Below are 27021 nucleotides of genomic sequence, written 5' to 3'. Positions count from 1 at the left end.
CGAATCTCTCCTTCGTGTGCGTGCAAACAAGTGCATTCGTCGCCAACCCTTCACGCTGGCAGCACCTCCGCACGCCGACAACATCTAAATCCTAAACCACTATAGAAGGTTATTTAGTATTTTAGGGTTTGTGAGAACTTCATTTAGTGGACAATTGATGGAGGAGTCCTCACATTAAAGAGAAGAGTGATAGATTTGGAGTTGGTAAAAATTAGCATGAAGAAACTTCAAACGACCATAACTTTTGATAGAGAAATCGGATGGAGACGTGTAAAAAATGAAAGTTGTTCAAAACGAGGTAACGAATCATGTGACCAATTCCAAAGGGGATTGGAGTCCACCAAAATTCCAAAAATCCACCGTTTACTATAATTTTTTTTTTTAAGTATTATTTAAGTATTTTTCAGGTATTTTGAGGTTTTAGTTCTCATACTTACACTTGTCAGACAAATCTAAAATTTTGCATGATGTTACCTAGTATAAATTAGAGATTTATCAAACCATTATGATTATGATTATATTACATTCACAAATTTATTACTCATACATTACATTACATAATGTTATGTGTGTGTTTTAACATTAAATCTTATTATTTTAGTGCTTATTCTGGATATAACATGTTGAGTGGGAAGAGAAGTGCAAGTGCAAATGCAAAGAAACCCACTTGGATTCACCTTATGGTAGCCATATATAACACTTTAGAATGACATATAACTTTTTCATATAGACTTTCATATTTAAATTATGATATTACATGCATTATTGTTCTGAAAATAACATTTATGTAAAAAAAGTTTACGTTAATAAGGACTCTTATCGAAAATTAAATGATGATAGTATGAGAAAAATTGTCATAAAATAATTGAGAAATTAGAAAACAACAACGATTATGATGAACCATTGTTGTAAGTAGTAGAAACAATAATGGTTCTAATTTAATTATCATTAAAAGTGAAGAAAAAATGTTAGCTATAGTTCAATCGTCGTTAAAATTCGTTGTTTCTTTTTTAATATTCTTTCTCGCATGTAATTTACTTCATCTTTTTCAAGTATGGCTTACTCTCTGCCAATTTTGTGAAGACATGTCTTCGTTAATCTAGCAGTTGTCACCGATCTCTACCAACCCATTGTCGCTTCTGTGCGACTATGCTGCCTCTTTCACGACCTTGAATTCATTATTAAATTTAATAGAAATTAATTTATAAATTTTATTAATAATATAAGTTACTTTAGATATTAATAATTTTTTTAATCTCTAAAATAATATATCATTTAATTAATATAATAATAATATATAATTTAATTAATATAATAATTAATTATTTTTATCTATAAAATTGATTTTTATTTAATGATATCTTTATAGTAAATGATGTGAAATGATTTTTTGATAACTCCATCAAACACTTAACAATACACTTTTAGAGATAATATGATATTAAGAAAAAACAATTTTTTTGTTTTTGAAATGTAAAGGAAAATAGTGATTTAAGATGAGTGTAAATATTTATTAGGTGTTAAAATATCATAATTCTTAAATAACTTATGTTTTTTAATTAAATAATCCACTTAAAAAGTTTATTTTATATGATGTGATTCAATGAAAAGAGTGTATATATATATATATATATATATATATATATATATATATATATATATATATATATATATATTCTTTCCTTTTTAAGAAATGATGTGACTAGGGAAACCAATAAAAAGTTGAACGACTTGTGAAAAGACAAGCTACATGCATAATGAAGTTGGAATACTTTGATATATCGGCACATGACTTTTAAATAAATTAGTGAGTAACGGTAGGATTTCTTAGGTATGTTTGAGATGCTGTAGTTGTAATCGTTCTGCCTAAAAAATTAAATATTATTTGTCCGCAACAACAACAACGTGAAAACACCGCTTGCTGAAAGGAAGAAGAAGTATAATGATATATATACGACGCTATCAATGAAGTCTAATATAAAAAGAAAAGTAACATTTCGTATTCTCCTTGTTGCTCCTTTTGTCGTGTACGTAAACATTATGAAGATGACTACCTCGCGTTGAACATAATGTTAATGTTATGCTAACTCACCAAATCTATTTGCACATTAGAACAATACTCTGTGGTAGATAGTTCGGGTTATATATATATATATATATATATATATATATATATATATATAATTCTAAATTTTAATATAACTTATTATAATTATAAGGGTTAAATTGTTTTTTAGTATCTTAAAAATTTCTGAATTTTGCCTCAGGTTGTTAATAACACTTATTTTTACTTTTGTTCTTGATAAAAAAAAAGTCAAATTAACACGTGTTTTTTTTTTGTTTTATTTCTGATATTTTTTTCTCAATAATTTTTCTTTTATTTTTTATCCAATTTTTTTTATTTTTTTTATTGTTTCAAATAAAAGGACTAGACGATTTTAAGTCTTGGAACACTTAATGTATCCAAGAGTGAGTGCACCTATAAGTGTATGTAAGAGATGATCCTTCTTGTTGGTATCTTCTCTGATATATATTGACAAAATTTATCTTATTCTTTCTGATTATGTCTTGATTGAGTCATTAAAACTAATTAATTCGAATCTCATAGCGTACGTTGATGTAACATCTTGTCTTGTATTATAGTTCGGAAACTTATTTACTTATTACATGATCAGGTCGAGGACCATCACCCTCCAGTTATTATTATTATTTTTTAAGTGATCATAGTTATGCAAATGTTTTTTTTTTCATATTTTTCCTTATTCAAATATAAAACTCGGAGTATGAATGGTGATAAATATAGATTTTTTCTAGAATTTAGTCTACGACAAATAGGGAATGCGGAATGAAAACAAATGCAAATTTTAAATGAAGAAAAATAATATTATTTGCATCATATTGTTATTTTTTTCTTTTAAAATAAAATAATTGAAAACAAATAGTTTAAGGGTTATACTTAATCACTTAAAAGGTCACTTAATTTATAACTTATTATTCAAAAGATAGCAATTATATATACAACAACAAACAGAATAAAAATATAAAACTTTTGGAAGATGAGAACAAAATTGAGAACCATGGGTTAAATGAACACTCCATGGCTTCCCTAGAGAACCAAAAAAAATCTATTATTAAAAATCCTGTAAAAAATCTGCATATTTACTGGAAAAAAAGTCATTTAAGTATTTTTATAGTTAGAGTTGTTGATAAAAAAAATTACGAAAATGGGTAGATTTTTTTTATTTATTATGAAAATAGGTAAATCGTGTATGTAACGCGATTTATATGGAGGGAAATTGTGAAGAAGTCTCATATTCATAGAAGATTTCAAGCTTGTTAATTTTTTTTGAATTTTTTTTGTTTATTTTTTGTTTTTCAAGAAATTAAAATAATTAATTGAATTATTAATTTGAAAAAAATTATAATTTTAAAAAAGATTTAATTATTTTTTAATTGAAAAAATAATTTAAAACCCTAAAATGTATATTATAAATATTAATTCTAATCGAAAACATCACAGCTAAATCCTAACCCTAAACTCAAAGGTAAAAAATTTACATAAACTAAATCTTAAACAATAAAACATAAAATGTAAACATAAACCCTAAAAATATAACATAAACTAAAAGTCTAAAAATATACAAAAATGTTTCAAAAATACTAAAAACATAAAAAATTATTAGTAATTAGTTTATTTTTTGAAATTTTGATATACTCATTCCTTTTCATATATTGGTCATTGGATTCCTTATATCATTTCAAACAACTTTCGTTTTTAATGTGTATCAATCTATGCTCTCTATTAAATGTTATGACCATTTGATTTTTTTCTTAAAAAAAACAAAAGCTTTTTTTCAATTATTTTTAGCAAAGTTGAAGTCGTGCTCTACATGTAGGACTTCAATATAAATTATACAACTGAAGTCGTGCATTAGTTGACTTCTTCACAATCTTTCTTCGCACAAAAATTGTGCATGCATAACACAACTTCTTCACATTTTTTTTCAAAGTCGTGCTTCTGCCTCACAAATGACGTGTTTTTGCAATAAAAATATTCTTCTCATTCTTGTAAATTATGTGCTTTTGCCTAAAAAGTATGAGTTACAACATTACGAACTTACTCAAGAAAGTTGAATCACCAATCAAACTTGTTAGTATCTAACTTAATGGAAGTAATGAAAATCTATCTCAAAAGAAATCTTGTGTAGTATTCTCAACATTAGAGGACATACTACTTATTTGATCATCAAAGGACTCAATTATCGAGTTGACCAACCATTAATCCAATATTGGGAGAGGACAAGGATGACAAGCATGGTGTATTCACAAAGAAAATAACGAGTCAATTAAAATCTCGATGGAGAAAACTTGACCATGCAATTCAAAAGCTAATGCACGTTAGAAACAATCAATCAATTAAAGGAAAAATGATTGAGCGAAGAGTGTTATGTCATTCACATATAGGATTTTCATGAAAGATTTAAATGATAAAAAAATAATTTGAAAGTTGTTAAGAGAGTAACTAAAATGACACTCAACATTTGCATATATTAGCTTATGACTCATTTGCGGATGGTATTGATGAATATATTTGAATTTGTGAAAGTATTAGAGTGGGATGTTTACAACAATTTGTATAAGACATCTAATGTTTGGAGATAAGTACCAAAGGAGACCTACCAATGAATACACCAAATGACTACTAGCAATGAAAGAAACTTGTGACTTTTCAAATATGTTTGAGTCAATTGACTACATACACTTTAAAAATTGCCGGATTTTATGGAAATGTTAATTTATCCCTGACTTTTCTTGTAAATTTGACATGCAAATTTCGTGATATACAAGATGAAATGATGACTTCAATATGTTAAAATGAAGTTATGTCAAGTTACACACTTATGATGCAATATTCAGTAAATGAAATTCAGTTACACACTTATGTTACAATATTCAATAAATGAAATTCAGTTACATACTTATGTGCAATATTCAGTAAATAAAATTCAGTTACACACCTGTGATGCAATATTTAGTAAATGAAATTAAGTTAAGTATGATATTTAATTTTTAAAAAAATGTTTTGACAATAACTAATATTCATCTAATACTATTCTATTAAAACAATTACTCACTCTCATGTTCGTAATTTAAAACAACTTTCTAATTGTAATTGAAATTATAAAATAATATAATTAATCCAATAACTTTCCCATTAAACATATGAAATGCACAATAATCAATAATTGAATAAGAAGGAACATAACAACGAATAAAGACGTAAGAAAATTAAAAAAAAAAAACCTTAAACGCTCATATAAATTTAATTATTTTCTTTTTAAGTTTTCTCTTATTCTTTTTAGCAATAGATCACTTAAGCACTCAGAATATATAATATATTTTTTGTTTTCTAAAAATAGTTTTAAGCCGTTCAATTTTAGATAATAATAAATTTCATTTTTTTTCTTTGTATACTGATGCAAACTTCTAAGTTTCTCCTAAATTTAATCCTTCAACCAATATTTTCATAACCAAAATGAAACGGAAAATATCAAATATAATATATAGATAAATAAATTTAAATTTAAAGAACAAATTAGTTCAAACTTAACTAAAATTAAAAAAATATAGAAAATGTCTAACAATTACATCTAAAATACTCTAAAAAATCATATACAGATGTCAATTATCAACTCATATCGTATATTTTTCAAAACATAAATAACAACATATGTAGAGAATTAAATAAAATAAATTAAGAAGGGAAAAATGAAAATATCAAAGTATCCTTCTATATGTCTAGACATATAGAAGAAATAGATATAATTTTTAATCATAGAATTTTGTTTCATATGCTATGAAATGTAAAAGAATTAGGTAACATATCCATATATATATATATTGAATAGATATTTTCATAAATAAATAATATTATATTTTATTAATAATTTTGAGAGAATTTATATGATTAAAAATAATGACATCATATATTTATATATATATAAATAGATTTTATAAGATTGAGTTAAATTTAAAACTATTTTTAATAATAAATTAATATTTTTTAAAAAGAAATATTTAATAAGAATTGAACCTATTTAATATGAAAAAATAATATGAAAACATTCAATATTATTATGAATAAAATGTGTGCGTCCTTGTGTAACGTGTCAGTTTGTGAGTATGTCACAATCTACTGTGTCGTCAGTGTGAATTTACTTTAAAAATAAAGTATAATGTATCGTAAATAAAATAAAATAAAAACACATAGTAGCAAGTGGCAAAATCCATATCATGCAAACCTTATTCATACATTAAGACAAAAGAATCATTATTATTACTTAATCATAAAAAGACCGTGCTTCTTCTGAGCCGAAATTTTTAATTCTAAATCAACAAATTCTATAACAATTGATAAATATTCAATAACTAAGTTTGTTAAATAAAATTCAACTCTCAGTTGTGTACCTAAGAAAACTTGTATGCACATACACTGATGATTTTTATATTTAAAAAGAAAAAAATTATAAAATAATACAATTGATAAATTCATTAAAAGAAAATGATTGATAGTATTAGGATGGTAAGAAAGGGGACGTGATTATATCCATTTTTTATGACAAAATGTTTATGTTTAATAAATATTTTGTTTGTTTTATTTTCATTTTTGTTGAATAACGAGTATACATAATTATATAAATTTTAAAATAAAATATAAAAGAAATGATTTTTTTTTATTAATTTAGAAACCAAATGATTACATATTTATAATATTTTCATCTATATATCCAATTTAATTTAAGATCATTCTAAATGAATTTCCAGCTATAGGTCCATGTTCTATGACCTATCCGCGTCCACAGTATCTGTATTATTATTTCATTACGAGTAATTGTTTGAACCATATGAATGCTGAACTTTGACATTTTGCATTGATACACTTATTCAAATTATTTCCTCATATTTTCGTTGTCACATTTTTATTTTATTTTACTCTGTGTGGCCTCGTAGGATCTTATGGGCCGTTGACCGTTTTCGAGCTTATCGCACTCACAAATATCTCAATGCTTCACTTTAATTGCATTGACCTTATCAGAAGACGCGGTTCTGTCTCTCTCTACCATCCAATTAATTACAGTGATTAATTTTTTCTTAACCACCAAAGGCTAATTAATTTTATTTACAATATAATAAAACAATGATTTAAATTTTATTTTTTAAAAAATATGGTATATATATGATTTTCAATGAATATTAAAATATTGAATAACACGTGTGAAAGGGGTGACTTTGGGACTATGGAAGTGGACCCATGCACTCCAAAGGAGACTTAAAGCCTAAAAAATGGCTACAAACGCTTACATACTATCTTTGAGCCTTCCGTGTTTGAATGGATAATGTTATTTAGAGGCTATTTTGAAAATGCATTCACACATATTTTCACTTACCTTTTACTAATCACGCGGTAAGAATTGGGTATTACGAGGAAACATTATTCTAATTAAGCTCACTCTAGAACTGAAAAAACTTTCCATTTTGTATACTGTGATGTGAGTTGAGCAAGAAGAAGCAAGCAAGAAAGGATGAAAAAGAGAGAGAATGTGATAGGAAATAGAAGGGAAGCTACAAAGTGAAGAAAGCTTAAAGAGAAGGTTGTCTTGAAAAGGGATACAATTAGAAAGAAGAAAATAAGAGAATGCAAAAGAATAATTATGTAGCAAAAAAACAAGTATGTGTAGGCAAAGGAAATTATCCATTTCATTTCTCTCTTTCCCTTTGTTGGGATTGGTTTCTTTTTCTTTTGAATCTACTTTTGTTTTGTACACATCTTATTTTTTAGATGCTTCCGAAGACAATTTCTTTTCCCAATACAGATTCTTGTTTCTTTTTTACTTATGCTAAAGCAGCCAAAATGCTATCTGCACTCCACGATATCAATTATATCTGTTAAATCTTATTTTTACTATTCACTTGCTTGCAAAAAAAAATAAAAAATACATTGATGACGAGGGATATTAAAACAATTGATTAAATTTTAATAATAAGAAGAAGAAGAAGAAGAAAATGGATAATCTGTTTAATTGATATTAGGAATAATTTTGAGAAAATACATATATTATATTATAAGTTTAACGTTAGCTAACTAAATTACCTAATCTCTTAATAATTTTGATTTCGTTTGTTGGTCTTACAAAAGGAATGAAAGAAATCATATGGTTTCACATTAGTGAAAAGGTTTAATTTTGTAATCAATTTTGAACTTGAAAATGTAGTTTGAAAACTATTATGGAATGAAAACCATAAAAGGAAAATTTCATACGATATTGGAAAATAAAAACCATAAAAAGCATTACATTCATTTCACGTAAACGCACGTACCATTGTTAAGTTTGCTTATATCAATTAGCAGTGTAGTTATTTGGGTTTGTATTCTGTTTTTTTTTCTTCTAATTTATCTTACAGTTCAATTTATTTATCTTCTTGGACTTCATTTATTCATATTCTATTTTTTTTTCACTTTAAACCTAATTTATGTCATATTTTAATTCCTTTCGTAATTTATCCCAAATTTTAATTTTTTATTATTTGGACCTAAATTATCTCATTCCAGTATATCTTCTCTCTCTCTTTAGATCTAATCGTTTATATAATTGAATTAAAAATCTTTCTGAAAATTTTAATATTTTTTATTTTAACAAGAAGTTACATAATATATGTATTAATATTCCCACATTCTTCTCATGTTTGCAGTGTGGGAAGAAGATTCATTCATCTAACATTGCTGTAAAGGCAACGAAGTCACGCATCCTAATCCTCACTTTTACTATAAACGCTCACTGTTCCCACCAACACCAACTGCCCTTCCATTAATCCAACATTATCCATAAACCAATATATTTTTAGGAAAGTTTTATTTTTATTTTTTTATTATGTGCAACATTCTTTTATAATTAATATTTCAATAATTTATATATGTATTTATTTCGTGAGATAAAAATGAAAAAAATGTATATATATATTTTAGTAAATTTACTCTATATATGTACAAATTTAAACACAGATAAAATGAAATTAATCCCACATCCCTCTAATAAAAACAATTCATTTATTACACGCATTCATCAACTCAGGCCCTTCCAAAATTCTGAGTATTATCTTCCGTGTGAAATCCACTAACTCTGTAACTTACAAAATTCAAAACTTCATTTGGGATCGCAATTTGGGGAAAGAGATTTTTTTAAAAGGAATTTAATATTTTCACAATAAAAGGGTTTTTATTATTTTGCCATCTTAATCCGTTCGCTCCTTCGGTTTCAACTCTTGTGGCTCATCCAATGCTGTCTTTCCTTTTCAATATTTGTTAGTCAATCCAACATAATTCAAAAATGCTCTTCTCAACAAGCTACTTCTTCATACATAAAGTTTTTAAATTAAAATTTCAAAATCATCTTTATGTATAAATATCGTAAAATATTCAAAACTTCCATAACATTTACGCAAATCCATTTAGAAATCTTTAATTGTTTTATAGTGAAAATCGTCTTAGATATAGTAAATTTTAAAAGAAAATTATTCAAAAAGTAAAAAATAAAACCTTGTTATATATAACATTCCTGGTTGGATTAAAATTTTAAAAAATATATCTATTCAATGTATTTGAATTAAATTCATTTCCAAAATCAAAAAAACATCTATTTGATTCATGAGAATAGTTTACATTTCGCGAGGTTTTTATATCTCTACCTCCAAGAAATATTAAATATGCTCCCATTCATGCGTAACAAACGAAAAAGATATGTTCCATCTTTTTATTTATTATCTATACTAAACCAGGAATATGGATAATACTGAATTATAATCTTATCATTTTGAAATCAACACAATATAATTTATGTGGAAGATTTAAATAGAATAAGGCTCTATTTTTATTTTTTTTTGGTAAGACTAGGGCAGGCTCTTAAGTCGAAAAGATAGAAAGTTTCTCATAACTATATATTTTGTATTATAATACATTTACTTTGCGTGTTTTATTTAAAAATGTCTGTTAATAATTAATAATTTATGTAAAAACAAATTTGATAGCAAAGCAAATATTAATATCTTGCCTTTTGCATTCCATGATTTAATTATTTTTAGAGAATACTCCTGTTATGAAATATAAGAAAATGGAATATAAATTTTTGATTCACTGAAACATAATTAGGTTATAACTAATTTAGTTCCGTTTAATAACATGAATACCATCACTGTCAAATATATTCAACAATGAATTATAAAAATGGTAGGAAATATCTGTAATTAGTGCAAAAAAAAAATAGAAGGTATAAGTGAAACAATAAGTATTATTAATTCCCATGGCCAGTTACCTTAACAGATTCTTAAAACTTACATTTTGTAGAATAAAATTTTAATAAAATATTTATTTTATAGATAAAGATATGTTAATTATATCATCATCATTGACAGCTCATCCGATGATTAAAAGTAAGGAAATGTTGCTATATAAACACTTCCCAGTCTCAAATCAAAAGCTTCATATTGTTTCTACTGCCTCTCTTTCTTCATCTTCTCTTCTTTTTCTTTCTGTCTTGTTCAGAAAGAGATACGAAAAAATGCCTGCGGTGGGAGGAATAAGCGTCGGAGGGGGCAAGGCGTACCCTGGGAGCCTCACTCCTTTCGTCACAGTAACATGCATAGTTGCAGCCATGGGTGGTTTAATCTTCGGTTACGATATCGGAATTTCAGGTACGAATAATTCACATGTCTGCACTTATTGTGTTACCCGTTTGTTGTGGCTTATAATCTATGCCTGCGTGTCAGTGTGTAACGTTGTTTGTTTTAATGTGTGGGACTGTGATCAGGTGGGGTCACGTCCATGGATCCGTTTCTGCTCAAGTTTTTCCCGTCGGTGTACCGGAAGAAGAACTCGGACAACACGAAGAACGAGTACTGTCAATACGACAGCCAGACACTCACCATGTTCACCTCGTCGCTGTACCTGGCGGCGCTGCTGTCGTCGCTGGTTGCCTCCACCGTCACGCGGCGGTTCGGCCGGAAACTCTCCATGCTTTTCGGAGGCCTGCTTTTCCTTGTCGGTGCTCTCATAAACGGTTTCGCTCAAGGTGTGTGGATGCTCATCGTGGGTCGGATCTTGCTCGGGTTCGGTATCGGTTTCGCCAATCAGGTATTCTCAATCTCTCGCTCTTCTTCCCTTTATAAGTAAACGAGTCACTGTCAATTCCAACCCTTCTGATTAAAAACTTCCATTATTCACCCAACAAAAGTCTTTTTTTTCCTCTTTTGTTTTATGAAAATTATTTTATTTTTCTTTAGTTTTGGTTTGGCTGAGTTTTTTTAACACGGGGATGGGTATGTGTCCGATATTCTCTCTCTGGTTAAAGAACAAGTCAATATCTCTGCTTTTTTTTTTCAAATTTTAAGACACGGAACCATTCTGATCATGTCCCAGATACTGTTCCTTCGTTGCCGTCGTTTTGTTCATTTCTTTCCTGAATAATTGAGTAATACGACGTCTTGTCGTTTAATTTGTCCGTTGTGCACTGTTTTACCTGATTCTGAACTGAAACACTTTTCCCAGATCTGATAGTATTTATTTTGATGCATTTCTTCATGTTGAGTTACCACTGGAGAAAGGGGCAATTATTATAAAAAATGGAACTCCGTATGTAGGCATGTATGTATACGTCTTATTTACTCTGACTGAAAGAGTGAACTTTTGTAGAAAGAAAGTTGCTGACACGTAGTTAATGTAAGGTTTCTCAATTTTCAGGCATTAATTGGATGTGATTGTAGTTTTTTATTGACTCGAAAAGTCGTCGGCTAATTCCGCAACTATTCATTTCCCTACTTTACTCTGTTTTGGGGCTATTTTTCTACTCTACGTATGAAACTACGAATTATTTCGGCTATTTGTGACTCTGCCTTTTGTTTTTACTAATCCCTTTTGAAACTTACCAGATTGGACTTGTTTTGGTTGATAAACAAAGAATCTTCACTCGTTGTATCCTTAGCATGTGTTGTTGATAGTGATAGCTGGATTAGAATGACACAAATGGAGATTAGTTCCACTATTTTACTAATAGTGGCTTAATTATTGCCCCCCTTTTTCTTCACCTGTGTCATCCTCTCTTCTTGTTCCCACGTTCCTTTACATTATTTTCCACGGCGTTGAATTTAAAAAATATTGAATTTACGAAATAAAAATCTCACTCCAGTTTTCCGTTGCCTTGCCAGGTTTTGTTTTCCAAGTTACTTTTCCAACGAATAAACGTTACTAGTTAGAAGAACCGTGGTCCCACACTTTGTTATTTTATTTTAGATTTTACTGATAAAAGTTTATTTTATTTTACTAGTCTGTGCCGCTCTACCTCTCTGAGATGGCTCCATACAAGTACAGAGGAGCATTGAACATTGGCTTCCAATTGTCAATCACTATTGGAATCCTTGTGGCCAATGTGTTGAACTACTTCTTTGCCAAAATCAAAGGTGGTTGGGGATGGAGGTTGAGTTTGGGTGGTGCTATGGTCCCTGCCCTTATAATCACAATTGGGTCATTAGTCCTTCCCGACACTCCCAATTCCATGATTGAAAGGGGTGATCGAGAGAAAGCCAGGGCTCAGCTTCAGAGAATCCGCGGCGTGAGTGATGTGGATGAAGAGTTCAATGATTTAGTTGAAGCTAGTGAATCTTCAAGCCAAGTGGAGCACCCATGGAGGAACTTGTTGCAAAGAAAGTACAGACCCCACCTCACTATGGCAGTGTTGATTCCATTTTTTCAGCAACTTACTGGAATCAATGTCATCATGTTTTACGCGCCTGTGCTGTTCAACTCCATTGGGTTTAAGAGCGATGCCGCTCTAATGTCAGCCGTGATCACGGGTGTTGTTAACGTTGTTGCAACTTGTGTCTCAATTTATGGTGTTGATAAGTGGGGTAGGAGAGCCCTTTTCCTTGAAGGTGGTGTTCAAATGATCATTTGCCAGGTACCCTTTTACTTAATCTTCAATGTACTAATTAATTGCATGGGTTATCTAATGAAAATTGTTGACTTTAGTGTTTGTATTAAAGTAAGGTAGCTTTTTGCTTAAAAAAATGTTAATTTTGTATATGTTGGTGTGTGTAGGCCGTAGTTGCAGCTGCTATTGGAGCCAAGTTTGGAATTGACGGGAACCCTGGTGAATTGCCAAAGTGGTATGCAGTTGTTGTGGTTCTCTTCATTTGTATTTATGTAGCAGCATTTGCCTGGTCATGGGGTCCCCTAGGTTGGTTGGTGCCCAGTGAGATCTTTCCATTGGAGATTCGTTCAGCAGCTCAAAGTATAAACGTGTCGGTGAACATGTTCTTCACTTTTGTGATTGCACAAGTCTTCTTGACAATGCTTTGCCACATGAAGTTTGGCTTGTTCATCTTCTTTGCCTTCTTTGTGGTGGTGATGACATTCTTCATTTTCTTCTTTTTGCCTGAAACCAAAGGCATTCCAATTGAAGAAATGGGTCAGGTTTGGAGAGCACACCCATTCTGGTCCAGATTCGTTGAACACGAAGATCATGGCAATGGTGTTGAGATGGGCAAAGGGGCTATAAAAATGTAGTTCATTGTCATGGTCTGTTTATTTTTTTCAATGGCTATTTTTTTTTTGTTGGAAAGTCATACTATTGGTGTAGTGTCAGTGTGAATGTTAATGTTTGGAATTGTTTCTAAATATTAAAGGGCTATTTTTCTCACAAGTTCCCTGTTTCATATGAATAAACTTTAGGGTTACTTTTCTATACCAATCCAATTGCACAAATTGCCATGCGCTTTGAAAACATCAACTTCGTTTCTCTCTCATGCATCTTTGTCCAACTGGATTCCTCTGTGTTACAAACTATGCATATGCCAGTGACAAAAAGGGTTAATGGTCCAATAGCTTAGGAATAAATGAGCAATGGGGAAGTTCATTGATTCATCATCATTGACCGTTCAAAGCAATTTTTTTGTGTCTATAGAGAGTGCAAGGATCAGAAAGGATCATGAAAGATAGTATAAAATAATTATCTCCGACACATATGCAGCTTTTACATATCTGTCTTTTTCAAATGTTTATACTACACGCACTACAGATTTACGTTGCCTTGTTTGCATCCAAAAACAATGTCTTTTTCTTAATATCTCCAAAACCTCTTAAGAAATACTCATTATAAATTCTTATCTTAAGATATTTTATATATTAAAAACATTTCTTTATTATAAATTTTAATTATACAAAACTAAAGGAGTGGACTTTGCTAAAGTGATGCAAATGCATTTTAGAGGATAAAGTATAATTCTAAAAAAAAGAGAAGATAAATAGCCCTTCATTACAAAATCATTTGTTTTAATTGTGATAAAATCAAATATTTAATAAAAATAATATAAAGGTATCTTATGCTAATACACTCACGTTTTTTAGTGCATTGTCATCTTACATAAATATTTTGGACAAAAAGAATCACTTCTTTTCTTTTAAATCAAACTATTTTAGAATTCATTAAATTTAATTTATAAATATTATAGTACTCCTTGAATTTATTTTATTAGACTCAATTGATTAATTCTGAGACATAGAAAAGTAATAATTTAGTTGGTACAATAAATTGTCATAATTGTTTTATAATTCAGAGACATAGAAGACACATTTTTTTTTTTTTTCAAAATACTTTTATTATTTTTAATTCTTCTAATCTCTCTTGTATGTAGTTATTGCTCTAACTTTTATTAGAATTCACTGATATATAAAATTTAGAAAATATACTAACGCATTATAAAATTAGAAAAATATATAAATATAATAGATGATACATATATAATTTTAAAAATATATATTAAAGTTATTACATTGAGAATTAAAATATACAAAAAAAGTCAAAGCATCACAATTTTGTAAAATATAGTGTTGAAACTGTAATTTACTATTTTGTTTACTTTTGTAATATTTTATTATTTAGAGATAATTAAGCTTCAAACTTACATAAATTTAATTATTTTTAATTACTTTTTTATTAAAAAGTTATTTTATTGAGTGTAAAAAAAGTTAAATTTTCAATTGAATCTATACTATTTGATTTTACGGTCAAATACACTAACATGGTCGTTAATTTGTATAATATTTGTTTACATATCTTATGAAAAATAAAAAATAACATAATTAAATTTTAAATATCTAATAAATTTGTATATTTTAAATTAAGTTCTTAATAAATAAATAAATTTATTGAGTGCTCAGAATATTTATATTATTTAATTGAGTGTTCAAAATATTTATATTATTTAATTGAGTATTTAAAAAAAAAATCAATTGAGTCCTAGATAACTTGACCACTTGATTTTGTAGTCCACAAATTTAGAAAAAAGAAGTTATGTAACTTTAATTATCTTCATGACAAAGTTTGGTGTCTCCACGTGATTGATTTAATTTATTTAAAAAAAAGTGATGTCATTTTTATAAAGATAATTAAGGTTATATATATATATATATATATATATATTTATTGTTGTCCAAGTTTATGGTGCTGTATTTCTGTAAAATCAAATCATCACTCACTTTACTTAATGATAAAATGAAATGACAGGTACTCAATTAAAAAATATAATAATTATAGATAATTAATAAAATATAAATTTGTAAAATTGACTCAATTAAAAATACCAAAATTTATGAAAGATTTAAAATTTATTATTATGTTTTTTTTTCATAAGAAAACATTTAAGCAATGGTTATCTAAGGTAACAATCACACACCAACCTAATCATAAAATCAAACGATTAAGGACTCACTTAAAAAATATAAAACTTTCGGATACAAATAGAGTGATTTTTTCTAATAAAAACTCAATTTAAATATATTCAATTATGTGAAAGACTTAAAACTTAATTAATAATTAAATATTATTTATTTACTATGTATTTGAATGTTATTCTTAGTATATATTACTAATTTATATTTATTAATATAATTTGCATATATACTAAATTTTATTCTTATTATATAATATAATTTTATTTATATAATAAACAAAGCTATGGTGTTTGAAATTTTAAAGGTTTAAACACTAGAAAGTTATTTTCTAAATTTCAATTAGGGTTTGTTACTCGAAACCCAAATAAGTTTAAAGGGTAAATTAATATATTGACTAAAGCTCACATCAATTTTGTTTGTACATATACTTTAACATGTAAAAATAAACAATAATTATACCCATACCCTTATAAATAGTAATTATATCGATCATTAATAATTTAATGTCTTCATTTTCAAATGTAATGCTATATTAACTGTAAATAAGAAGACAAATTAGTACCTATTAAAAGAGTGAAGTTATATAATAAGGACAAAATTGGGATTAGTCTACTTTATTTTAGGTTTGGCTTGTTATGGTAAACTAAAAAATCATTATTCTAAGGGTCAGTGAGCTAATAAACTAATCCACCAAAAATAGAAAAAATAGTAACTAAAAGAAGTTAAACTTTCATTTTATATAACTAATCTAAATTGAAAATTTCATTTAAATTATCCAAAGTGTACTAAAACAACTTCGTATAAATTTGATTTGAATATAAAAGCTTTTGTTAGTATTAGAAAAATGGTTGAATTTATATAATAAATTAACAATAATAACAAAATCTATATTTTACTTGTTAAGAAGACTAAAAAAGTAATATATAATAATAATAATAATAATAATAATAAAGATTAAGGATCATATTTTGGACTTTTATAAAAATCTTTATGCTGAGTCTATTTCTAATGTTCTGGATACTGATAATATGGAAGATTTTATTGGTACTTATATTCCTGCGATGGTTTCCTCTGAGGAGAATATGATGTTGATTAAATGTCCTGATTTTTCTGAAATCAAGAATGTTGTTTTTAATCTTAACGGTAATAGTGCTCCTGGTCCTGATGGTTTTGGTGGTGTTTTCTATCATTCTTGCTGGGAAATTATTGGGACAGATGTTTGTAATGTTGTTCAACAGTTCTTTAAACAAAATTGGGTTCTCCCTGGAATGAACAGTAATGTGGTATCTCTTATTCCTAAGATTCAGGGTGCTGATTCCATTAAAGATTACAGGCCAATTGCTGTTGCTAATTTCAAATTTAAAATTATTTCCAAGATACTGGCGGATAGGCTTGCTATTGTGGCTGCTAGAATCATTTCTCCTAATCAATATGGGTTTGTGCAGGGTAGACAGATACAGGATTGCATTGGTATTGCTTCTGAAGCTATTAACATGCTTTCTAAAAAGGTTAGAGGAGGTAATGTGGCTTACAAAGTTGATATTCATAAGGCTTTTGACACTCTGAGTTGGAAGTTCTTATTATTAGTTTTGAAACGCTTTGGTTTTCACCCCTCGTTTGTCAGTTGGATTAGTACAATTCTTCGTTCAGCTATGCTTTCTATCAGAATAAGTGGTAGTTTGGTGGGTTTTTTTCCCTGCAGTCGAGGTGTAAGACAAGGTGATCCATTGTCTCCTTTACTTTTCTGTCTTGCAGAGGAAGTTCTTAGTAGAGGTATCTCTAAGCTTGTGAATGATAAGAAGATTTTAAATATGGCTAGTCCGAAAGGTTATCTCACTCCCTCTCATATTTTGTATGCTGATGACATTTTTATTTTTTGTAGGGGGGATATTAAGTCTCTTCGAAATTTGAGTACTTTTCTTAAAACATATGGTGATTTTTCTGGTCAATATATTAATAACTCTAAAAGTAGTTTCTTCACCATGGATAATTCTCCAAGATTTGTCACCAAAATTCAAAATATTCTTTCTTGTAGTCATGGTTGTTTGCCTTTCAATTATTTAGGAGTGCCTATCTTTGTTGGTGCTCCAAAGTGTCGGTTTCTTCAACCTTTGGCTGATAAAGTCAAATTGAAGCTAGCATCTTGGAAAGGTCAATCTCTTAGCATGATGGGTCGGATCCAGCTGGTCAATACAGTGATTACTGGATTTCTAGCTTATAGTTTTAATATGTATAAATGGCCTGTTTCACTTATTAAGCAAGTTGAGCAGTGGTGTCGGAATTTTATTTGGACTGGTGATATTATGAAAAAAGGTATCGCTACCGTTAATTGGGCGAAAATTTGTTCACCTCTTGCGGATGGAGGCTTGAATATTATTAATCTTCATCATGAAAATAATGCATATCTTCTTAAGCTTACTTGGAACTTTGCTTATAGCAACAAACTTTGGTCTTTACTCTTGAAAGCCAGAGTTCTTAAATCAAAATACGAGTTTAGAATGGTTTATAGATCCTCCTCTCTTTGGCTTGGAATTAAGCAATTTTATTCTATCATACTTGATTATACTTCTTGGACTGTTGGTACAGGTTCTTTTATTAATTTCTGGAATGATAAATGGTGTTCTACTACTTCTTTAGCAAATATTGCAGGGTTATCTGATAGGGCTAGCATTCCAGATACAGTCTCTCAATTTTGGTCAGGTTATGATTGGAATATTCCCTTATCTTTACAGCATATGCCGTAGTTTTTTAATCATATCATGGTTAGAGAGGAACAAAATATTCCTAATTGGACTCTAGATGAGTCTGGTCGTTTCACTCTTAAATCGGCTAGGACTTTTTTCTTGGAACCAGGAGTTCCTTGTGATTGGGGTAAGTTCATTTGGTCTTCATCTATTCCGCCTTCCAAAACTCTAGTACTCTGGAAAACTTTTCATGGGCGACTTCCTACGGATAAGCATATTCAGAATAAGGGTTTGCATATATGTTCTATGTGTACGCTTTGTGAAAAGCATGAAGAATCTATTCAACATCTATTTTTTGAATGTTCTACTGCATTACATATTTGGAGTTGGGTTCGACAGATTTTTCTTACTTCTCATTTCTCTAATAAGGATGATCTTCTTTCTTTTATTAAGAGTGATGGTAGTCCTTTGGTTAAATTGATTAAGCTTGCTGTGACAACCTTTTCTATATGGATGATATGGCGTATGAGGAATTATGCTAGATTTCAGGAAAAGATTGAAGTTTCTAAGGCTATTTCGGTAATTAAAGATTTAACTTGTCTAGTGGGAAATTCGTCTAAAGCTTCAATGAAGAATGATATGTTGGATTTCAACGTGATTAAGTTTTTTGGTATTAAGACTCGTAGTGGGAAAGTTCTTCGTCCTCTTCCTGTTAGATGGGAATTTCCTTCACCAGGTTAAAATTAACACGGATGGGGCTGCTAGGGGGTATCCTGGTCTTGCTTCTTGTGGAGGTATTTTTCGTGGGAGTATGGGAGAATTTATTGGTGCTTTTTCAGGGTTTCTTGAAGTTCAGACTGCTTTGGTTGCTGAGTTTTATGGAGTTATACATGCTATGGAGGAAGCTCAAAAGATGGGACTTACAAATGTTTGGCTTGAATGTGATTCGGTCTTGGTTTGTGCTGCGTTTACTGCTAGGACTAATGTTCCATGGATACTTCGTAATCGATGGAATTCTTGTCTTAATTACTGTGGGACAATCAGGTTTAGGGTTACTCATATTTTTCGGGAGGGGAATGCATGTGCTGATAAGTTGGCTAATTTAGGGTTCATTCATAGAGAATCATTTCATTGGTATAATAGACTTCCATCTAGTATGTTTTTAGAATTCTTTATGAATAGGTATAGTCTACCTATGTATCGTTTTTGTTAACATGTGGGTTTTGGTCTAGTCTCCCCATATTTTTGTATTTTCTTTCTTTTTCTTTTTTTTAATAATACTTTTTTTTCATGTGATGGCAGATGATTGTTGTTACTTGAGGTGTCAGCCTTGCTGAGATGACAAGTTGCATTGTGATGCCTAACATGAGAACTTTTATAAAAAAAAAATAAAGATCTTAAATCTAGACATTTAATAAAACTTTATCTTATAAAATAAAAAAATATAAATAAATTTTGTTAATTAAACAACCAATTCCGGACTTCAACACAACTCATTTATCATTCTATATCAAGATGAGTGAGTAGTGATTTTTGATAATTTTTTAAATCATAAGGATTTTTGTAAAGTATTTTTAGCTATTAATTAAGAACTTCATAATATTTAAGAGACGTACATATTAACTTAATTTATATTAAGATTTCGTGAAGAAAAATTTAATGTTAACACTATTTAAGAAAAACATATCTCCAAGTCTCACCTTGAGTCTCCATAATTTTTATAGCATAATTTTGTTTGGCAACTTATGAAAAAATATATCAAAGTTTATTTTACAAAAATAATTCCCTTTTATATTTTTACAAATCTCCGACACCTGCTTTAATTTTAATCACACTAATTAATTAATTAGTTTTGATGGATATGGTTTAGCAACAATTTAATGACACAAAATTCTTATGATTTGATTGACATTGTATTCAATTTTTTTTGTCTTTTTTTAAAGCCAGACTTTCTTTGCACAAATAAGGGAAAAGTCTACCCATATAATTTGAAAGACAAAATGACAAATTGTTTTTTTAATAAATACTTAATCTGTCTTTATGAGATTGTTGGATGATAAATTTCTGAAGTAACAAACTTTTTTTTTTTTATATTTGATACATAATAATTATATGTAAATAGATTAATATTTTTAAGGATTCATTTTGCATAAAAAATTTAATAAAAAATTATCAATAATAAACACTTAATTTCATAGACTAATTTAGATATTTATTCGCATATGATTAAAGTTTGAGCACAATTAATTAATGTACGGATTCAATCAAAGTTATTGAATGCTGATTCAATAATCAATAATCTTTCTATGCCACTTAAAAAATGTTGTACCTTGTAGCCATAGAAATTAAAAGAAAAGCATCACCTTTTCCCAAATTTTCTCTACACCAATAACACCATCTAAGACCAAAACAAAATAGGGTTGGTTTCTAAGTGATTACCCTGTTGAAAATTCTGTCTCCACTTCCTTTTACCTAGTTTAATGATATGAGCATAAAGTTGACTTTTTATTACTGTTAATAATATTTTTATCATTAATATTATTTTTAATTATTTATTATTACTACTAAAATAAAACAACAAACTATTTTCATCATTACAAGATTATATCTTTCTACAAACGGTTAAAAACCTTAGACATTTTCTCTTTTTTTCACATTCTGCTATAAAAGTAGAAATATTTTCTTATACTTTCAATAGTAATAACATACATTCTACATCTTAATAAATTAATATTTTATTTATTTTTATTTTGAAAATGTTATTATATTATTATAAACAATGTCAAATATTTTTTTTTACTATTAATAGTGTAACCAAGATTTTTCTCTTTCTTATATCTCTTTATTTGTTTTACACCAAACCAACAACTCTCTTATTTCTTTCATAGCACATTCTACAGTAAAACCTAATCATGAAGATCTGAAATCGTCAACTTGAGTGGGAGCAAGAGGAATAAAGTTTTCACATGCTTTTTGAGCACCATTTTTTCTTTCTTCTTTCAATCTTTTATATAAAAATAATGATGAGATTGTAAGAGCTTTCGGTGGACAGCGTGACAAGAAATGAAGCAATATGATGCAACATATCTGATCTCATTATTCGGAACTCATGAGAAGGAACAAAATCTTGGAACACAAAAAGAAGAGGTATCAGTCAATTCACTCACGGTTTTGCTCATAAGGGAAGGAGAAAAGCATGGGACTCAAACACTTTCCCATTTATTTTAGGCCTTTTCTTCTTCTTTTTCATTTTTGTAAGGATATGTTTTTGGATAAGATGGAATTTAGTAATGCAATGGAATTCGTTTCTTCCTTATTCAATAGACATTATCTCTCTTTTCCCATTTGTTATGTGGGTATCATATGCCCTCTTTTTTAAGGGCCCTCCCACCACTTTAGTTGCATGGGGACTACATGTTACCCACCACATATTTGCCTTTAGAAATGCTTCTTTACGTCATTTTGTTGAAAACCACCTCGTGTCTAAACATTTTATGCATACTGTTCAAAATAATCAAATGCTTAATCAATCGTCACTCCAATTTAGATAGAATTGGATAGAATTTTTAAAAATTCAAAAATATTGAAATCAATATCGAGTAAATTAAATTTTTCATTAGATGTAATTGTTATATTGTACTTCTTTTGTCCTAAAATATGGGGTTAAGTTTATTTAATTTTAAGAAATTCTAAAAATGATAGATCATATCCATGACGATCGAAACCATCATTGTAAAATAATATTTTAAATATGGTTTTCTTATAAAATTATCATCTAAACGTAACAATGACGATTTAATTGAAAGTCGTTGTTGTTAAAAGAATAATTTTTTTAGAAAATAAAGATGGTTATATTATATATGATCTGCCATTAAAAGTTCCACAGACAAAGATAAATTGTCGTTAAAAATTCTTAAACAAAAACTATTCTGCATGAACTATCACTAAAAGTAGTTTCTTTGTATTTTTCTTATTTTTCATTCAATTTGAACCTAAAAATAGTATATTCTATCTCAAACAAATATATTGACACAATCAATTAAAATTTTATTGTTGTTAACAAATATATTAATCTAACAATTACAAACCCTAAACCCTAAATTTAACTAAAGCTTCAAAACAATAAAAAATGTTCTATAAAAATTAAATTGTACAAAAAGTTTATACTAGTGTGTCATCTATCCGAAAGTGTTATATGTTACCAAAATATTTGGCCAACGTTGTTTTTACATGTTCCATTGCTTCTAAGTATAACGGTTGTGTGTCATTGAAAAACTGCAAGATTTGAAATTAAGTTAACATAAGTCCATAACTAGTAATACAAATTATCAGTGTATGTTGAGCTCTTAATTTCCGACGCAAACTCCAAAAAATTGGACATGTGTATATACAATGGTATATCACTATCCTTGCCAAAAAATTTCCATCCAGTGCCACCTCTATAGGATTTGTACTTATGATCATAACAACCTCTACCAATGTTACCACAAGATTATTAGTAGACAATGATTTCTTTTGCTATAGAGGTAGGTTTGTGTTATGTTCATGTTACACAAACAAACATTTATATTAGTTAGTATATCACATATTTCCCATGTAAGGATATTATCGTAGAGATACAATGAAGGCTCTAATGTAAGTCTAACGAGATGATTAGGCCAGACAATGAAGATCTGTTGTATTTGTACTACAACAAAAACCTTTGATGTCGGCACAAAAGCAACATCACCGTGACATATATATATATATATATATATATATATATATATATATATATATATATATTGAGAGGTAATTATTTTGTACCAAATCATGACAAAAGAAAAATATAAGATAAAGGTTTATGCATATGTGTGTGCATGTATGTATTTAATTAAATATTATTATTTTTATATTTTAATTAATTAATTATGTTTTTTAACCTTTTCAATAGTAAGTGTTATAATATTTTTAAAAATAAGAAAATATTTAAATAATTAAAAAATAATATTATTTGACACATTTTATTAGGAAAATATTATTTATAAATTTTTGAGATATGTTACATGGCGGTCCCTTTGTAACACTTCTCAAGGGTCACCAATCGGAGGAAGAATCATGATCAATATACAATTCACATTATCTTGATGCGTCAACATCATCTCATGATGGATTTGAAGCAATTACACAATTTCCTTTACTACTAACTTTGGTAAGAGGAGGTAGGTCATCTTGTAATGTAGGAGGTGGCTCGTGTGAAAGTCTCAAGGTCTCCAAGTAGTTGTAAATTTGATATTACTTACAGATCATTACTTATCGATTTGGATCCGTAAATAAATTCAGACTTACCTACAAATTATTATTTATAGATAAGTAGTTTGGTGGGAAAGATTCATACATAAATTTGACAGATTGAAACGATAAACTATTACCTAAGAATTTTTACATACGGATATTAGCTACAAATTTTTACATACGAATATTATGAATGGATAAATCCATAAATAATTTCCTATAAATTCAACATTAGTATTATTAATATTATTGTTTATTTTATTCATGTTGTTAATTATTATAAATATTCTTAATTATTAATATCATTAATAACATTTTTATATTAATATTAATATTATTTTAAATACTATTAATATTGTTAATATTACTATTATTATTAATAATATTACTATTATTATTAATATGATTAATAATATTACTAATATTAATAATAATAATAGTAATATTATTAATGATATTACTATTAATATTATCATTATTTTTATTGTTATTAATATTATAAATTTTTTTATTAGTATTATTAATGTTATCAGTATTATAATTAATATTATTATTAATATATTTTTTATTAATAATTATAATAATAAAAGTAGTAATTATTATAAGAATAATAATAATCGTAATATGATAAAAAAAATGTTTTTCCTGATGTAGTGGTTAAAGGTTCTATATGTTATGGGACTTGAGTTCATTCTTGTTGTATTGCAATTTTTCTCTCCTATAAATTTTTTTTTGACATGTATTTGGAACAAAAGTAATATGTTGCTCTTAAATGTATCCCTTATACTTGATAAGTGCTCCAGTTAAGTTGTCACACAAAATCTTTTTTCTACATGTATTACATCTATACAATGTCTCACATCTAACTTACACAAATATATAAGATAAAAAAAAATTTGACCTCATTCAATATTTTAGTCATGGTTTGCTTTTCTTCATTTTACAAAAACCACGTTAACATTTTACCTTTTCATAAATTTGAACACCAATTAATGGAATGAGACAAATGTCATGTTTTTTGTGTCCATGCAAGGCTTTTTTCAATATGCAATATCGGTGACATTGATTTAGAAATCTACATTGTTGAAGATACATGGTCTTCCTTTTATGTTTAAATTGCTCATATGATGTGTTTTCTCCATAAATTGGACATGTCTTATCACCTTTCACATTATATCCTGACAAGTTTCCATATACAAGAAAATCATTATTAGTACAAAATAACATTGCATGCATCTAAAAAGGTTTATTGGCAAATCCATCAAACACTTCAACCCATTGATCCCACAATAATTTCAAATCTTCAGCCAATGAATTAAGATAAACATGCATGTCATTTCCTTGTTGTTTTGGACTAGAAATCATCATAGATAACATTATGTAGTTTCTCTTCATACGCAGACCTGAAGGTAAGTTCTAAATTACCAATAAAATAGGCCATGAACTATGATTGCTATTTAAATTTCCAAAAAAAATCCATTCTATCAATAGCTAATCCAAGTCTTAAATTCCCTATTTCCTTTCCAAATTCAAGATATTTTTATCAATGTTCTTACATTGTAAAAAACCAACTAGATGACAAAGTAGTTCATCACATTTCCTCTCATTTGCATGTCATCTAAGGTTTTTAGCGTCATTTGGATTCACAAACAACGCTTAACCCTTTGAATTATTGAAAGATACCAAACTGCCTTTCCAGGGTGACATCCTTTGTGACCACATTATTATTCTATTGCTGACCATTTTTAAACCTTATAATGTGACAATCCACACTTTAGACATCTTCTTAACTCTTCAAACTCTTTTCTATATAAAATACAATCATTAGAACATGAATGTATCTTTTCATATTCCATACTCATCGGACAAAGTATCTTCTTTGTCTCATAATTTTGATTAGGTAGTGTATTTCCTTCTAAAAACATTTTCTTTAACAAGTGAAGCAATTTTGAGAAATTTTTATTGGTCCATACATTCATGTCATAAAATTCATTAACCTTAACATTGTCGATAATCGGGTGAAACTAGTTGAACCATGATATAACAGAGTCTCTGCATCGGTTGACATATTTTGATACACAAGTGTTTCAACAAATGACTATGTTTCAACATCACGAATTGTCAATACTCAATTTCGTCTTAGTAAATAAAGTTTGAAAATTAAAATAAAAATTAATAAAGTTTTAAAAACCAAAAATAATAAAAAGAGAGAATACATTTTGGGACTAACCCATTTTTATTTCTTTATTCATTTTATTTTTATTTTTAAAAAATAAAATATTTGATCGTACCCTCCATTTTTCTCTTAACCTCCCACTCTACACTCACCAAGACCTCACTCTCACTCTCATGAAAACACACTGATCCACGCAATCTCTTCATCGGCTCCAACTCATTTTTGGGCACACACTCCTTTTTCTCTCATTCTCACCAAAGCAAATCGCACACATTAACGAAGAACTTCCTCTCTCAAGTTTCACTCATTCTACACAACAAAACTAAACAAAAAATTATGCCGTGAGGCATGGAGAGGCACTAAAGAAGAAAAAACGGAAAAAGAGAAGAGAGAGGGAGAGCTTGTAGCAATGAAGGGTTGTTGTTCCAAGAGGTGCAGGAGTCAAATCTGTGTGCAATGCTTTGGGTGAACGCCATTTTGTAGATCAGGTACATTCCTTTTTATGTTTTGAGGCCCACCTGCAATCACCTTCACTCTCTGCCACCAGTGTACGTGAGTGCAATTTATTTCACTACACATGTTTTGGATTAATGGAAGTTATGAGTTGTTTGAAATAAACATATGCCAATTTCTTCCTGCATCATATATAATTTAAGACGTGCATCTAATAAAAAGTTTAAAATCTTACATTGTTCCTGACTTTATATGTTTTGCTTAAAGATGCAAAAATTTAGAAGTTGTTGTTATATAATTTGGATTTAGATATCCAGAAAATCAATTCGTGTTTCATTTAAGTTTTTGGATGCTCATATCTGAAGTTCTGGATTTCTATGTCAAGAATGATGTGTTGTAAATGGTGTTGAGGATCAAAATTTAGAACTTATTTGTTTATAAATCTTATATTTGAAAATGACTCGTTCAGATAAACTTTTAAAAATGACATATTAATTATGGACTTACATATCTAAAACTTTATGATTTGACTTACTAATATAAATATCCAAAAAATAAATCTTTTAAATTATTAAGTATAAAACAAACATTTTATGTGAGTGCATTTATCTGTAAGAATCAGCCTAAACATATATACTTTCTGGCCCAAATTACTG

General features: G+C 28.3%; 1 protein-coding gene across 1 annotated transcript; it reads left to right on the top strand.

Moving 5' to 3' along the window:
- The first annotated feature begins 10482 nt into the window (after positions 1–10482).
- LOC137811966 (sugar carrier protein C-like) lies at positions 10483–13748 on the top strand. The gene is made up of 4 exons (XM_068613829.1): positions 10483–10746; positions 10863–11185; positions 12375–13004; positions 13145–13748. Exons 1-4 carry the CDS (start codon positions 10494–10496, stop codon positions 13610–13612), a joined length of 1674 nt encoding a protein of 557 aa, XP_068469930.1. The 5' UTR covers positions 10483–10493; the 3' UTR covers positions 13613–13748.
- The last annotated feature ends 13273 nt before the right edge of the window (positions 13749–27021 follow it).

This window comes from Phaseolus vulgaris, chromosome 2 (genome assembly GCF_000499845.2).
Source record: "Phaseolus vulgaris cultivar G19833 chromosome 2, P. vulgaris v2.0, whole genome shotgun sequence".
Lineage (NCBI taxonomy): Eukaryota > Viridiplantae > Streptophyta > Magnoliopsida > Fabales > Fabaceae > Phaseolus > Phaseolus vulgaris.
Note: the sequence above shows the minus strand (reverse complement) of the source record. Positions and strands in the feature narration are given on the sequence as shown.